Source organism: Abrus precatorius, unplaced genomic scaffold (genome assembly GCF_003935025.1).
Source record: "Abrus precatorius isolate BTA unplaced genomic scaffold, Abrus_2018 Scaffold10, whole genome shotgun sequence".
Classification (NCBI taxonomy): Eukaryota; Viridiplantae; Streptophyta; class Magnoliopsida; order Fabales; family Fabaceae; genus Abrus; species Abrus precatorius.
The window spans coordinates 25,795,398-25,812,873 of record NW_020874292.1 but is presented as its reverse complement, the minus strand read 5'-3'; the positions used below and the strand labels follow the sequence as shown (position 1 = coordinate 25,812,873).

General features: G+C 29.9%; 1 protein-coding gene across 1 annotated transcript; it reads left to right on the top strand.

Annotated features, from left to right (window-relative positions):
- Positions 1-11,742: 11,742 nt before the first annotated feature.
- On the top strand, positions 11,743-13,355 carry LOC113852597 (protein kinase PINOID-like). The gene is made up of 2 exons (XM_027482912.1): positions 11,743-12,373; positions 12,467-13,355. The coding sequence occupies exons 1-2, from the start codon at positions 11,811-11,813 to the stop codon at positions 13,266-13,268; spliced, it is 1,365 nt and encodes a 454-aa protein (XP_027338713.1). The 5' UTR covers positions 11,743-11,810; the 3' UTR covers positions 13,269-13,355.
- Positions 13,356-17,476: the final 4,121 nt, after the last annotated feature.

The following is a 17,476-nucleotide window of genomic DNA, read 5'->3' as shown; positions in this document are numbered from 1 at the left end:
TTGCTAGATTCGATGGAATTGTTTTTTCAATATTCTTGGAATACAAATTTCTTCCCATAAAATAGTAATAACCTACTATTTGTATGATTAAATTTTTTAAAACTAAAAATAAGAAAAGAAGTTATCAAATAAGAAAAAAAAATATGTGGAGAAAGTAGATGGCTACGGGATTATGGAAAACTTACTAAACTCTATTGAAGGGTAATTAGTGACGGACATTTTGGGGGTTCCCACTTTTCCTATTGGATGTTCTGTTTAAATTTCTTTTCTTCCACAACGTCATGCCTCACTTAGTGCTTCACTTTTCCAGCTCCTCTTTTGGGTTTGCAGGCCATTTGCTTTTTGTCTCGTCTAGTCACTTTCTATGTTGTTGGGAAGCTAGAGACCAAAGCCTAGCTCAAAGACGTTAGACCCAATGCTTTTATCAGGGAAAAAATTTGACATCAATCTTTAGGATTGATTTTAAATCATTTATTATATAAAAATGTAAAAGAAAAATGTTAAACCGAATGCAGTAAGTGTCTTTTATTTATAATGTTGTAGGAAGAAATGGGGACGAAGGCAAAAAAACAAAAAGCAGGAAGGAAAGCCACAACCCACAGGTCATGGGCATTAGCCATTGGGAACACAAGAAGAACCCTTAATATTTACGTGACAAATTATTATTTCATTTAAACTTTCAACTTGTTTTTTAACAAAGTATTACCTTTTAAAATTTGAAGTTGACTTGTCAATTTATGTCATTCATTGTGACCAAATTTGTTTTCTTAAAAAAGAAATTGGACTTGGCTTTTAATCTCAAAAGAATAAATGAAATCCTTTTATTTGGTAGTTCGTGAGTCTACCAACATATAAAATAAACTTTCTGAATTAAAAGCGGGTGCACTTAGTTCCTAGCCACAGTTCCTTTCCTTTTTAGTTGCATTTACTTTTGTTTGATCCACCTAAGAATGGATTTTTTTAACATTTTTTTCTTGTCTTTTTTCGCTTTTGTAGCTAAAGTCTCTGGATTTGAACCCACTTTCTTATCTCTAATTTTGGTTACCTTATCCTGCAATCTATGCTTACACGGTTGGATGGAGACAATGGAAGGAGTCATTCCAATTAGAATGGCCTATTCTAACAATTATTCCACTAAAGCATTACAATTCTTATGTTTCAACTCAAAATCTTTTACAGACAACCCATTATTCTTTTTATGCTAAAAGGATTGGCCTAAACTAATTCGAGTTTATCGATGTCCGAAGTTTTTACTAAAAAAAGGAAAAATTATAAACTAACGTTAAAAAATTCTCTTTTAAAGTTATATAAATATACACATATATATTACAAGTCCATAATAATAATCATAATAATATGAGATGCTTAATAGTATATATCATTTTATATAACAACATAATTATCTGTTAGTATAATACATTTCATCATTATTGCATTCATAATTTTATATTAAACTTTTAATTTTTATTAAACAATTAAATTAATGTAAATAAACCTAACACTTAATTTTAATACATGACATTTTATTTGTAATGTTCTCATGTTCTTGAATCAAATTGAGTATATCTACTTTAGAAAATCATAAATTAGGTATTGTTAATTTTTTAGTTATCACAATTATAGCTTACATGAAAATAGCATAATAAAGTTATCATCTTATTCCGATTTATAGATTAAAAAAAAGCATAAGAATCCGCGTTTCATTTTTATTCTCATTCTCATCTCCTGATAAAATCATTCCATCCAACTATAACCCTACGTTCCAAGAACTAATATATCTTTCAATCATTTCACTGTTTAAAGTAAAATTGGAATTTTCCTTTTGCATTTAATAATATTTTTCTCCCTCAAAGTCAATAATGGTTGGCCAAAGTAAACATTAAATGTGATTCTAAGCAAAATTAAAGGAATAAATCAAAATAAAAAATAATTTTTTAAAATAAAAACAAAATTTTAATTTACCTTGTCTAAGAACAAAATTTAAAAATTTGTTACTAATTCATCACTTGACGAATTCACGTATATTTGCTATAAAATATTGGGTGAATGTGGTATAAAGATTAACGTCAATATGCTCAATGTTATATATACCATGTATCTCTATTGTGCTTTGATGTGTTTTACTCTACACAGATCACGATATCCTTCAATCTTTTTCCTTTTTTACTATAACTTATATAGATATAGGCTTTATTAAAATATTTCGATATAATCAACATGGGCATACATAGAGTTTTCTTTGTATTGCAATTTACGTGTTTTGATTTTATCTAATTGATCAATAAAACAGTTAAAATGTTTATATATTTATAGCAATAAGAAAATATTATTATTATTATACATTGCATGGCCAAAATACTAATTTTACACAAAGGATGAGTTGCTATCTATGTGACACGTTTTGTCTGATTGTCGGGCCATCAAGTCAGCGGGAATATTGGTGACTGTTTTTAATCTCTCTCATGAATGATGCTTCCTTGCAATAGTTGTCTGATTCCTGCATTAATCTATATCGCCCCTTTTTTAATAATGTCATTTTTTTTCTATCATCAGGATCTTTCCCTTAATAAAACCAGGAAATTGATGTTATTCAAGAAATTGCTTAAATAATTGTGTTTATTTTTTTCAAATTTATATTTATATTGTAAGATTTATCATAATTATTATTCGAACTCGAACTAACACTAACACAAAATAAGAACGGAAAGAGGGCCAAAGTTTAAGAACTGGAAATATTAAAATTAGATTCTAACTATCTGCTTATATGTATGAATGATATGGCTACAAGTTATTTTGGATGGATGCATTTTGACTATCCCTGTTAAAAAAGGCCCAGTCATTATCTAAAAATAAAAAAATATTTAAAATATTTTATAATACAAAAACACAAAAAAAATGATTTTAATGTTAATAAAATCCCTAATTTAAACATTAACTACTAAATTTATTAATAAGAACACCCATATATCGTTGGAAGATACAAGGAATGGATGAATAGAAGTGAATGTTTTTATGAAACAATATAAATTTATTTGTTTTCGATATAATTGTGTAATTGTGTTAAATAATTGAAGAAAATATTTTGTTTAACTTAAATAAGATTGTCTTGAATAAAAATATTTGTGATAAATATATAAATATATATATATATATATATATATATATATATATATATATAATTATAATTATGCATGGACTTATTTAAGAATTGATCAAATGACTGCTTCTTAAAGAGGTGAACGAAGATGGAGTTGAATTCAAGGGGCCAATCGGATACACATTAAAACGAAGCAGTACTATAGAAAGGATATTGTTTTAATCATATTTAAATTCTCAAAACTAGTTTACTTCCTTCTTTTAGTAATTGCAAATTAGGAGAGGGGTTAATTATTTATTTAATATTAACAGTCTTTTTACCAATAGCAATATATCTAACTATGTTTAAGATTGTGCTAATAATAATGTTATAAATGTGGCACAATGTAAAGATGCAAACAAACAGTAAATTGATGATAGAAAACAGTAGTATACATGGACGAGGATCTTACGTAAAATTAAAATAAGTGGTGTGCACATGTGATACATTGCATGCCAGATACTCTAGTACTGGGATATAGCCTCATCACATCACTCATTATTTCAGGTCTGAGGTTAATATTTTGTGGTCCTCAATTATTGCAGAGAATTGAATGTCAGTAAATGATAAAACAAGAGAGAGAGGGGCCTGAGAAGATGACAAACTCTGAAACAAGTAAAAGACAACAAGTGAGTTAAAATTTGGCCCACAAATCTCTTTTAAGTGGAATTAGAATTTGGAGTCACCCATTATGCTTGTCATTAGTACCATAGCAAGTGAAAATCTATGGTTTAGAATTTTGAGCACTAGTTATTGATTTTGTAATCTTTTGTTTTGCTAAATGTGATCTATTAGTGGATAGCATCTTGTCAGATAGCTGATCATCTTGTCTACCCACAACAGAGTATAGTTTGAATCATCACCCAATTTAATTATTGATTCCACGTACTCATCATACTGTTAGGCAGTTGCCGCGTATGAGCTTTTTTTTTTTGCCTTGGAAAGCATTTGTAGAACCTTCCTTTTGGCGTCGAATCAATTTTTTGGTTTCCACTGCAAACCTTCCTTCGAAAACAATATGCAAATCCATTTCAGTATGGACACAACTAATTCTTGCAAAATTATGTTTAAACTGACATTTATAGAACTATTCATCAACATTAGCTTCAGTTTTTTTTTTTTCTTCTCAAAATGTTTTCAAAATTACAAAAGCAATGCCCCACTAATAATTCAAACAGCCAAAATACTATTATTCTTAAAATCATCCATATTTGCTTAAAGTAATCAACTATCTTCATGATTGGTCTATATGGTAACAAAATAATTATCTCAAATTTTAAAGTTGTTCTTTTTAAACAAATAAAAGTTTGTATTATCTTCTTTCTAACAAGCAGTAAAAATAAGAACCAATTCATTGTGTATGTGCATGAGTTTCTTGGCACCCCGGGTAAATAGTGAAAGTTTGGTTTGCTTGCAAATGCATGGTGGTTTAAATTTTGTCATGAAACTCAGAAACAAACAAGCCTCATCAATATTGAGAGTTTGGGTTCCTCTTCTGAACAAAACGCCATGGCCCCATCGCACCAACAATTCCACTTGATGCACTTTTTGCTGGTCTTTCCCCAAACACCAAGTCCCATCTCAAACAGTCATGGGTCCCTTTGCATCAATTTCTTCTCAATCTTCTTCCAACAAAAGGATGAGGGTGTGTGTCAAATAATTCAAAAATCATGTAGGCTTTTTAGAGAATTGTTCTTTTCCATTGGGACCCAATCAAGTGGAGGGACCCTGCTCTCTCTCCAACCCTTGTTCATCCCTCGCTGTTGCTTCCAATCACCATAACATGCCATGCATGCACTGTTTTGCTTGGCCATGTGGATATTTAGTATCAATCTAATCTGTCCACTTTCTGCTGGTTACATTGCTTTCTATAACTAAATGGACAAGATATTTAATGGGCATCAACTTAATTGTCATTTGTTTCTACTCAAAACAACTCGCATCAATGTCATCAAAATTTAATGATCACTCAATTAAGCACTAATAAAATATGTAATCAATCATACCTTTGTTCAAAACAATATATATACTTAGTTAATCAATCACTTTTTTTTATCATTATATTCAAAAACAAAATCATGTTTTTATTTTTAAAAGTTAAGATAACATTAATTATATATTTTTTAATTATAATCCAAGGCTTACCTACTCAAGTAATAAATGAAAGGATACAATAGAAAGTTTAAAAATAATTATAATAAAATAAGGATATTAATTATATTTTCTTGATTTATGAACTACTAACCTAAATAAACAGATAATAAAAATATTGTAATTATTTGTTCTTTGTTTTAAGTCTCTAATTTATTGAATGTGTTAAAGAAATTAAAAAAAAATGATTTTTCGTGTTATATAATGTCCCTGATTAATTGATATATTTAAGATTTTTTAATGTATGATTACATGCACATGTTAAAAAAAAAATTAAATACAGCCTACTATAATATGAGTGGCTTTTATCACCCTTCATAGCCTATTGTGGCTCCTTTTAAATGTCTTTTTTCCCCTAAAATATTTTTAGTTAAAAATTTGTTATCTTTGTATTAATCCATTGCTAGTTTTATACCTTAAATATTAAATTAATAATTGTAGTCTCCTTTTTATCATTAAACTTTAATAATTGTATTATATTTATTTTAAATTTATTATCATTTTATTAATTAAAGAATAGTTATTTTAGATTTTATACTTATTAATTAATGTGTGTGTTCAAAATAATATAATAAAAAATTAAATAATAAAATTTTATGAAAAATTAGAGTATCAATATTTCTTTTAAAAAATTGTGAAAAATTTATACTTAACTGCAAATTGATTTTACGTGCTTTTTCATCTCTTGAGACCACAATGAGCTTCAGTTATTTTTTTATACCTAATTATGACTTTTTTTTAATTGAATTTTTAAATTTAGTTATAATATAAGGAGTAAAACTTTTAAAAATAAAAATATGAAAAATTATTGTTTTTTTACTAAGTTAAACTGAATATGTAGTAAATATAAAGTCAAGAAAATAAAATTATTTGCCAATTCTAGATTGAATATATTCTTTAATTTTTTCAATATTTAATATTATAAATATCAATTCAATAATTATATTTTTTAAATTATTTATCAGTAAAATTTTAAAAAAGCCAAAATAATTTTATTAATATTCTTTAATTAAATTATAAATATAAACAATACTGAATTCTATAGCTATCTATGTACGAATAATAGGGACAAAAATATACTTATTCCACTATAAAAAATTATGGTTTAAAGTAAATAAATTTCATCTTTTACTTGAGTAATAAAATAAATTTTCAAACTTAACTTGAAGTCATACTTTATACTCAAACAAATAAGTTTAGCTCAAATAAATCTTTATATTATAAACTATATCTAGAAAGTAAAGCATCTAAATAAATTACTTTCTTTTCTAGTTTTACTATATATATATTTTTTAAAGGTTAAAATTATTTAAAAATTATGTATAAATTATATTTTCTTTTAATATAGTAATTTTATTTTTATGTTTTTTATTAATTTTATTTTAAATTTTAGAGATAAAAGTTATTTTTTAACTTTCCTTTATTACTTTATAAATTTTAAATTTTTAGATTCTTCATCAATCTCTATATTTATATTTATAATATTTTTTTATTATGTTATATAAACTTTCAATTTTTATAATATCTTTATTTATATAAAATTTATAATATATAATACATTATCTCTATCATTTTAAAATAATGTATATTTCAAACTTGTTTTAGTTAAATTAAATTCTTATAATTTTAATACGTGTTATTTGTGGTTAAATTATTTTTTTAAAAAATTATTCTAAATATATATATATATATATATATATAAACAAATATGTATATAATAAATAAATGCATTACATAAGCAACTAAATAGTTAATTTAATTAAAAGTAATAATTTGATCTTTAAAACAATTTAGAATTGATTCAAATATAAAATTTAGTATTCAAACTTTATATTTCAATGAATTTAGTTAATTGAACCCGCGTGTATCATTAACGTTATACTTATTACATGTTTATATTAACTTTAAAATAATGTTTTTTTTTATCTTTTAGTTAATTTTTTATTCCTTACACTTTTGGCTAAGCTTAATGCATTTAATAGTAAATAATTAACAAATATAAATTATAATTATATATAAAATAAAATAATTGAACCTTATTTTACATTAAATAATTAATGATGATTAATAGTATAAGTAATACTGATTAGTATTACCATTAATTAGAAATTCATTTGTCAATTACTCATTGGTTCAAGAAAAAAATATGTTCTTAGAGAGGTATCATGAGATAGAAAGATATATCCATTTTGCGACTTCCATAATTTTGTGAAGCTTGTAAAATATATGCATCTTTCTCTTTCTTTCTGGATCCTTCAGCGAGTGAAGATGATCTTAAGTTATATTTTAAGTTCAAATCTTATATACGACAATAATTTTTTGCTAAGAGAGCTAATTCATTTTAGTGCTATTGTAAATAATCTTGTATCGATTCAAATAACTCGTGGTATTAACTAAAATATGAATATTTAAGATACCAGAGTGTCAGTGGACTATGAATATAATATACCCCTTTAATTAAAGGTAATTAATGAAGACAAATTAAGAAGAAAAAAATATGTTAAATAACAAGGAACGTTAATAAATACTCTTAAAATATCTATAATTACTTAAAAAAATGCATTGAATAACTTTTGTATTTTGTATAAATCAAATATTTTTTTTTCTTGGTAAAAGTTTTCCTTTAGTTTTTTTTAACGCGTCAAGAGCACACATTATAAACATCAAATTAAGATAAATATAATATTGTTTTTGCGAAAATTTTTACAATTTTCTTATATCTCTCATTTATATGATAAAAAAATGTTTTGGAAGTAGAATGATCCTTAAAAAAATGGTTATCAAAATAGGTTTTGGTCAGTATCCTAATATGTTCATATCAATGTTTCTTTTTCTATTAACTATAGCCAGCTAATTGGGAAACTCTATCCTTGCTAATAAATTAGAAAAGTGTACTTTCAGTTAAATTAATCCTGAACATTGGGGTAGTATCCAATCTCTTTTATATAAATATTTTGCTACAATGCTACGAGATATAGAACCTACGACAATTCACAAGTACTTCTTAGAATGTGTAACTTGTAACTTATCAGTTTGCATCATCCCAAAAATAGAATAAAGGATAAAGAAAATAGGACCACGAAATTATTAAATAACTTTTTCTTTTTCAGCATTTGTCTAATCTTTCATGAAACACCTTCAGCCACCACAACATTGCCAATGGTGACGTATCATGAATATATATAGCTAGCTCGTATATTCTTTTTATAACAATTCTAAATCCTCTTATAAATTTTCTCATTTATTAAATAAAAAATTAAATACATTTTATTTTTTTAAGACATTAAATACTTTTACATTTTTACTTAATAAAGTATTAGGAATATTAGTAAGATCATATAAAGAAAATACTATATCATTACTGTTAAAATGATTGCTAACCATTAATAACTAATTAATTAATACGATTAAAGCAAAAAGATGGAAGAAACAGGGAACTTTCAAAATAATTTTACTTATTTAATGCCATATAAAACCCTTGAAATGTCTATTCCTTGTCATGCTGAAAAGAAAGAGGCAATGGGACCAAAAATTATGGTACAACCGTTTTTTACTAGAATTTCTGTTGCTGTTTTACGATGAAACACTTTTCATCCACAACTGTTTTTTACTGAACAGTGGCCTAATAGGCATATTTAGGTTAACTATTCCACACGATCGCAAACTCTACGATAATCATTGAGGACATCGACGTCAATAACTTTTTTTAATCAACAAATAAAGAATATTTTACTAAACGAGTACAAAAAAAAATATTTAACCTTTTACTGTAGAAATTTTACCATCGTCAATTTATGCAATAACGCTTCATAGATTAATTCATCATTGGAAAAACAGAAAAGACCTCTTTACTTTTGAAGATAAGTGATATGCTAATAAGGCATATTAATCTAGCTAAACCCAATTGATCATCCTTGAATATTATACCATTTTTTTATGAATTTAAATACATCAAATAATAACCCAAAAAATATTAATTCTTTAAAATTTTGGACAAAATTTATGTATGGCACCATAAATGCTACACAATAAGATTTCTAAGCTGAAGTAAAACTCTAACTTGATTGAAAAATAATACTAAAATTATTTATATTACTGTATTTTTTTTCTTCAACATATTACTGTAATTAATTTTTTTTTCTTCTTTTACCTAACTAGGACGCAGGGAATAATGAGTTCTACTGTAAAATGAACGGGCACGCAGCAAAACTTAACCAGGAGTACAAGTAGAAAACATGAAAAAACTGAGTTTTGATGTTTTCTTTTTCCCTCCTTAAATATTTTTATTATTTTACCTTTGAAATCTATACAATAAAACTCAAATCTTGATTAAAAAAAAACACTAAAAGCGCCTATAATAATTTACAATAACAAGAATAGGACACCCAACAAAACTTAACAAGGAGTACAAGTAGCTAGAAAACATGAGGAAATTGGGTTTTGATACTTTCTCCTTTCTTCCTAAAATAATTTGAATAATTTAGGAGAGTACTAGACCTAATAATAATAACTAGACAAAGTTTTCTATACATGCATACATTTTTATCGACCAAAGTTTTGAAATAAAGGAGCAATGTTGACATGCATATTAGTTTTTACTTTACTTTAAAGCTTGAATAGGTACATTAGGCGAGGCTTGCACAAGTTAAAAAACATGTGGAAACCGAGAAATTTGGTTGGGCAAAGAAGGCTTACAGAGAAAAATGTGGCACAAGAAGATTCCCATGCAGAGGCAGAGGGAGTAGCTTGAAAAGGGTTAAAAGTGTGAATTGTGAAAGCTCGGGAGAGCACTTACGTTGGGGCCCATGCCGTACCAGTGATTGGTCCTACGGCTATTGACAATGTTTTAATGGTTCGTCCTTTGCGTCCAAACACGCCCCACAATTTGCTCTAACAGTGAAGTCATGGCCAAAACTTTGCTCAAGCATTAGAATCTATAGATGTGCATATTTGGTTGAACATTATCACTCACTATGTCTCTGCATCTACAGGCATTACATTGTCATTCATCACTCATCGCCTCTCTCTTTTCATTTGATATGACTCTCTCTGTGGACGGCCATCAGCTATCTTGATTCCACACACTTGATTGTGGCTCTTGTCCTTCAAATTATTACACCTTCCTATTCCTGTTTTTGTTTTCTGTCTTTCCATTTATGTTTCTTTTTTTTATTGCTAAAATTCCTCCCATTGAGGAATAAAGACCCATGCACTGTACGTGAGATAAATGGCCCAAACAGGTTCTAATCAATTGAAGTGTGATGTCTGATAAATAAATATTTGTTTTATTATTACGTTTATTTTATATTGTTTTTAATAGTATATGCTTATACGAGACGTGTACCGACTACCAACAGATATGATGTGTAGTACTAAATTTACTTTACTTGAACGTGAATTCGATTGAACTTGAAGAATGAGGTCAGTTCTAGTTCTAGTGGGGTATGACTCGAGTCATAACGTATTTTTGCATCAAATTCAAAACCACTTCTAAGTCAGAGAGTTCAATATATTTATTTTTTTAAATTCTAAGCGATGGGAATTTTCTTTTCTTTCAACACTAGCTATGTTTTTGGTACAGATGATAAGAAAAAAGGTAAACCTTTTCCTGAGTTACGTGTAAAAGAAGTGTGTTGCCAGGTCCAAAAAGAATCAGGTATCTGTACCCGTTCATTGTAGAAAGGGATTGACTCACTAGCTATTTAATTATGGTTCCAATTCATCGTCAACTTGTATAAATGTCGGCATATATTCAATGCTTATAACTTTGGTGTAGCCTTGGTTACTATTTGTCGACGACACGTATGTTCAATAAAAAATACCGTAGAAAAACACAAAATAAAGTATAATATAGAAATTACATTTTTATATGTTTAGTTAGAATAGTTTAATAAAAAATTAATCTCAATCCATTTAAATGATTAATATTTTTTATAATTTTAATAGAATAAATATATTTTAAAAAACTTAAAACTTAAAATTAAAATTGAGATTAATAAAAAAATTTTAACTAATTTCCAATGGTGCGGTGAAAAAAACAAAAATGTTTATGCTGACAGGTATATTTATGAAGGGTAAAAGAATAAGGCAGGGTTGAATAGGACCCGATACTTTGTTTTTGGTCAGACAGAAACATGGTTGACCCCTGAGCCTAACGACTCTTCCACCTCCCTCTCCCTTTCTGTCATTCCAATCACAAAACAAAAATATTGAGAAAAAAGAAAAGAAAGGTTAACAATAACAAGACCTGTAGCGCACGCCCAGCCCCTACTAATGAACCCTCCTTCAGTTCCAAATCCAAAGCCACATCTGCCACGTGAGAATCCCTCCCCGCACACGTGCCAACTGAGTCGGAAAGGTTAAACCCATTTTACCTCTTACCTCAGCATAAATACCACACAACCACCGCTCATTGTTCTGCAAACATTTCTCTCTCTACGCATTCAAAGCACTGCTCTCTCCACTGTACGCTCTCTGTCATACCATTCTTCTTTGTAATTTCCATGACCCATTTCGTTCGACGATGAGTGGGCGTCACTCTGGAATGAGCTCGGAGACCGTGAATTCCACCTCAATGAGCAGCGAAAGCATTTGCAGCACCAGCTTCAGCCGTCTCTCCTTCGACCTCCTCCCTTCCTCCTCTTCGCCGGAGAGCCTCTCCATCAAGCCCCACCGCTCCTCCGACTTCGCCTACTCCGCCATCCGCTCCGCCACCTTCCGCCGCAAGGCCGGCCTCACCTTCCGCGACTTCCACCTCCTCCGCCGCATCGGTGCCGGCGACATCGGCACAGTCTACCTCTGCCGCCTCCGCGACTCCGCCGTCGACGACTTCGACGACGACCCCGCTTGCTTTTACGCCATGAAGGTGGTCGACAAGGAAGCCGTGGCTCTGAAGAAAAAATCTGAGCGAGCAGAAATGGAGAGAAAGATTCTGAAGATGCTGGACCACCCTTTTCTCCCTACACTCTACGCCGAGTTCGAAGCTTCTCATTTTTCTTGCATTGTCATGGAGTTTTGTTCCGGTGGCGATTTGCACTCTCTCCGACACAAACACCCTAACAACCGCTTCTCTCTCTCCTCTGCCAGGTCTCTTTCATTTTATTTTTTTTATTTTAAAATTAGCTTCAGTGTTTGTTAATAATAATCATAATAAAAATAATTTCTTCTTGTTACATGTAGGTTTTACGCGGCTGAAGTTCTGGTTGCGTTGGAGTACCTGCACATGCTTGGAATCATCTACAGGGATCTCAAGCCAGAAAACGTGTTGGTCAGATCCGACGGTCACATCATGCTCTCTGATTTCGATCTCTCTCTATGCTCCCATGCAATCCCAGCCGTTGAATCGCACGATTACTCGCCAGATCCTGCATTCCCACACGTGCTACCCTACACTCGCCAGCAGTCTACACCTTTCTCTTGTCTCTCGAACCGCGTGTTCCGCTCCAGGAAAGTGCAGACTCTTCAATCGAACCGGCTCTTTGTGGCTGAACCTGTGGGGGCACGGTCATGTTCTTTCGTGGGGACGCACGAGTACGTGTCACCGGAGGTTGCCTCTGGGAACTCACACGGCAACGCCGTGGACTGGTGGTCGTTCGGGATATTCATCTACGAGATGGTGTACGGTCGCACGCCCTTCGCTGCTCCATCCAACGAGTCTACGCTGCGCAACATCATAAAGAAGCCACTCGCCTTTCCTACTGCCACGCCCGCTAGCACGCTTGACATGCACGCGCGAGACCTCATCTCCGGGTTGCTTATCAAGGACCCGAACCGCAGGCTCGGGTCGAAGCGAGGCGCTGCGGACGTCAAGAAGCACCCCTTCTTCGCAGGGCTTAACTTGGCGCTCATTCGGATGGTGACGCCTCCGGAGGTTCCGTCCCTGAAAAGGAACAAAACGACGCCGTTGTCGAACGTTAACGATAACGATAACGGGAACAGAAATAACAGTAGGCAACAGGCGACGGCGTTTGATTACTTTTGATTACCGGAGATGGGCGCGTTGCGCGCCACGTGTTGGGTCGTTGCCCCCCCCAGATTTTAGAACTGAGGGGGTGACGTATGTGTATATTCGACCTGTCCTTTCTTTTTTGTACCTTTTGTTGTGATTGATTATGAAATATGAATGTTATAGTTTAATACTTTTAACACTTCTATTTACCTTCTATCTATATTTTTGGAATGTCTAATGTCTACGCCATGATGATAAGGTAAAATGAATGGCGCAAAGGGAGTAAAATATATAACAAATGTGGGGATCGGCATCTTGTTGCATACTCTTAACAAATTTCCTTCCCCCTTTTTGGTTGCCATATCCATACCTTATCATTGGCTTTTATGTTGTTATTCTATTTTTAATTTGTGTAACATTATACATGATCTATAATATTTAATGTTGGGAGTATTAACTCAATGCGGAAGACTGGATCGAATTTAATTAGAAATAAAGAGAAGTAAGAGAATAATGGAGACAAAATTTTAATGTGGGAAAAACTCCAAATCGAAGAAAAAATTCACGGACAACGACGAGTAAAATGATTGCACTATGTAAAAAGAAGAGTACAAAAAGTTTTCTAAAATTATGAGGACAAAGAGTAATAAATCACTCTATTTTTTTCTCTCAATAAATACTCTCTCAGAATGGAATAAGAGCTACAAAATAACACTCTCAAATTTCTTCTTCTGATCAGTGAATGATCGATTTTCGTATCTCGACCTTTCGTAATTCATTGCCTTTTATAGGCAAAAAACTGCTACAGTGACTCGTTATTTTTTCAATGTTGACTGTAGCAATTTGACAAATCATGGACGGTGCCTATCAAGCGAAAAAATTGAGCCATCAATGTTGACTAACAATTAATTTTGACTAACATTTAACGTAATAAAAAATTAATATATAATAAAGCATTATTTTTATTAAAAAATAATATTTAATAGTATTATTGTATTAAATTTTATATTTTTTAATAAAAATACTTCCTTAAGATTGTGACATAAGAATTAAGAAATAGGCATCATGAATGAATAGAGAAAGTATAGAAAATGAGTTGGGAGTATTATATATATATTGTAGAGGATAGATAAATTAAATATATATTAGTTTTAATTACCTAAATTTTATTTGAAGAGCTGAAGTTAATACTTTTTTTAATGGTGGCATTGAGGTTATCATCTTAATCATAATATGTTGGGTGCATTCAAAAGCCGAATTTGGGCATGTCTTTAAGTTTATGGAATGCTTTGTAGGAGAGGACCGTGGAAAAATAACTAGGCATTACTATATACACAAGATTCTTGCTTGATTTCTTATCCTCTCACCCTTTGAGATTCGCAGAATTACACAGGAGGAAGGGGGAAGCCACAAATTGAACGCCTTTCATTTCGTTAATTAATTAGTGTAGCTATTAGCCATAGTTAAAGAATTGTATGGTTTTAACTTATTTTGTTGCATTGTTCAAAATTTCAAATAAAAAGAATTGTGCGATTATTTAATAAAATATTATTTGATCATTTTAATAAATAGAATGATCAATGTGTTATTAAATTTATTAATAATACGAAAAAATTACTGAACAACAGTTCAATTTTGTTCCCGCAAAATAGTATATATACAAAGATTTTTTTATTTCTTTTAGGCAATTCACTGTCTGACATTTAAAATCTGAAACTGTTTGTCACGCAAAAGTATATTTAACTTAGGAATGGTATTGGAAAAGCGCAAAACTGTTTAAATTCATTCATATAATTCACCAAGAAATTTTTAAAACCCACGAGATGATGCGTTTGATTTGTCTAAAAAGTCAATTCTACATAGATACGAACTCGTCGACAAGGAAAGATGCAAGACTAATATTATTACGGTAAATGCTAACCAAAAAGGAAATTGATTAAGAAACTAAAAGTAAAAGATTTTCGTTAAAAAATATATTGCATAAACTCCTTTTCATGATTTTTAAAGCAGTCAAACATAAATTACTTTTAATTTGCTAAGCACACTAGTTAGTAAGATCCTATTATTAGTAGTATAATATATTAAGGGAAATGTTTAGCAAATAATAAAATAAAAAGATTATTTTATTGAATGTATTTGTAAGATGTTTATATATATAATATAATTTAAGAGAAAAATAGTTATATATATATATACATAATATTAATTCTATAATATTTAGAAAAATATTAACTTCATCTTTTAATCTTGAATTTAAATAATTAATTTTTTAATAAAATTTATTATTTTTGAATGCATAAACCAATTCTAAAGGCTGGAGTAAATAAAATTGATATTTACATAACAAATTTTTATAAATTATTCTTAATTTATTATAATTAAATTATAATAAATATTACATTATTGTTAAATGAAGTGTTGGCATGTTATTTTACGAGTTTTATAGTTTGTCAAATTCATAAAATCATAGGGCAATATATTATTGGATGATCTTGTAAAATTTTACTATTGTGTAAAAATTAAATTCACTTAATTAAGCGATACCAAATCAACAAATTATTTGATTTGTCAGATCGTGTATGGGTTTAGATTACCTTATTTTAAAAATAACCATTTTCTTAATTTTTAAAGAAGCTTATAAAAATTTCGAACTTAAAGTTGTTGCCAAACATGTAATATAAGAAACAAAATCAGCACAGAGAACCTTTTGGAACTTGAGCTGCTGCTGTTGCTGTAGTCTTTTAGAGACCTGTAAACCCTTTCAAAACGCGAAAGGCCTACGCCTGTGCAATAGACTATAGAAAGTAAGCCGCATATATATGTTTGTGTGAAATTATCTAATTTTGGTTAGAGTTGGTTCTTGTCAAATATTCCATATTCCTCATAATTTTACACATATAGCAAAGTTTTCTTGTGATGTATTCTACCTGTCTGTCAATCTCAAATCCCAATATCAAGATTGATAATGGAAGGCAAAGGAAATGTGACTTTTACCAAACTAAGCTATATTAGTTTCACATTAAACAATCTCATTTTAACCTTGGATTTTTCGAGCACCTAACACAGGATGTCAATAAAAAAAATCAATATTCTCACATTATGCATGTAAAGATTCCGACTATATATGTTTGACTCTCAACTATTTTGAGATCTAGTTCAAAGGGAAAGAGAGAATTAAATTGTTCAATAGAAGTACGTAGTTGAATTAAAGTTAATTTTCAGCCGTACTTTTCTAATAAACTCCATATATAATTATTAGCTATAGGGCTGTCTTGCTTTATATTAGCTATAAATATAATATCGCATCCTACAGCAATTGAAAGAACGTTGAAAGCCATGATGTGCGATTCACGTAAAGAAATGCAAGACTTTAATAGGATATGTTTTTTTGCAAGCAGTGTATAGATATAAATAAAAATATACCACCTTTTACAAGTTGAGCAGGATGCATTCCTCCAAGTATAGAACAGTATGCTAATAACCCAAGAATCGATACCCTCCACACAGCTCATTCAAATTCTATGTTTCTGCTTTCAAACGCCACTTTCACACTTTCAGGCTTTACAGATATGTCCCATTCTCATCAAATTAATATACCGTAACATATCATATCTCATCTCATCGATAGAGCTTTAACTCCTTTCCCTTTTTCTCTCTGTCTTCGCTTTAGAATGTCCCCCAACTATCTGCTTTTGTCTTAAACAGGTTTGTTCTCCGATGTGTGATCATCGCTCAGATCTGATAATTTTAGAATAATTTTGTGTTGAGTTGATCGACTACATATATCCTACAAGCACCCCCTAATAAATCGTATTTCTAGAAAGTTTCTTCAGATAGGAATCCCCTTTAACACTCGTCTGGAATTCCACTTTAACTTCGTATTTATTCAACTCAAATTTGTTACAACATGTACTTAGTCTTTGATTTGAGTGGCTTTTCATAAACGTTTAGAATGCTAATTAGAATGTATGATTATACGTACTTTTCATACCAGGAAGCAGAGGAAAACAATTTAAAATATTTTTTTTAACTAGGTCGAAATCTTGAACTTGATTAGATATTAATTAACTTAGTTTTTTTCAAAGTTAAGTACGTTATTACACTCAAGAGGGTAGCTAAATCCTAGGTTATATATATGAGGATTGACTTTATTTAAAATAAATGGTTTTGACGTAATAAAAAGATAATTAGCGATTCAAATTAATTAGCATTTGGGATGCTATGACATGTATAGAAAAATT

Coding starts and splice junctions, on each gene's coding strand:
- LOC113852597 (XM_027482912.1), top strand. CDS start 11,811: ATGAGTGGGCGTCACTCTGGAATGAGCTCGGAGACCGTGAATTCCACC. Junction 12,374..12,466: donor TTCTCTCTCTCCTCTGCCAG/GTCTCTTTCATT, acceptor TGTTACATGTAG/GTTTTACGCGGCTGAAGTTC.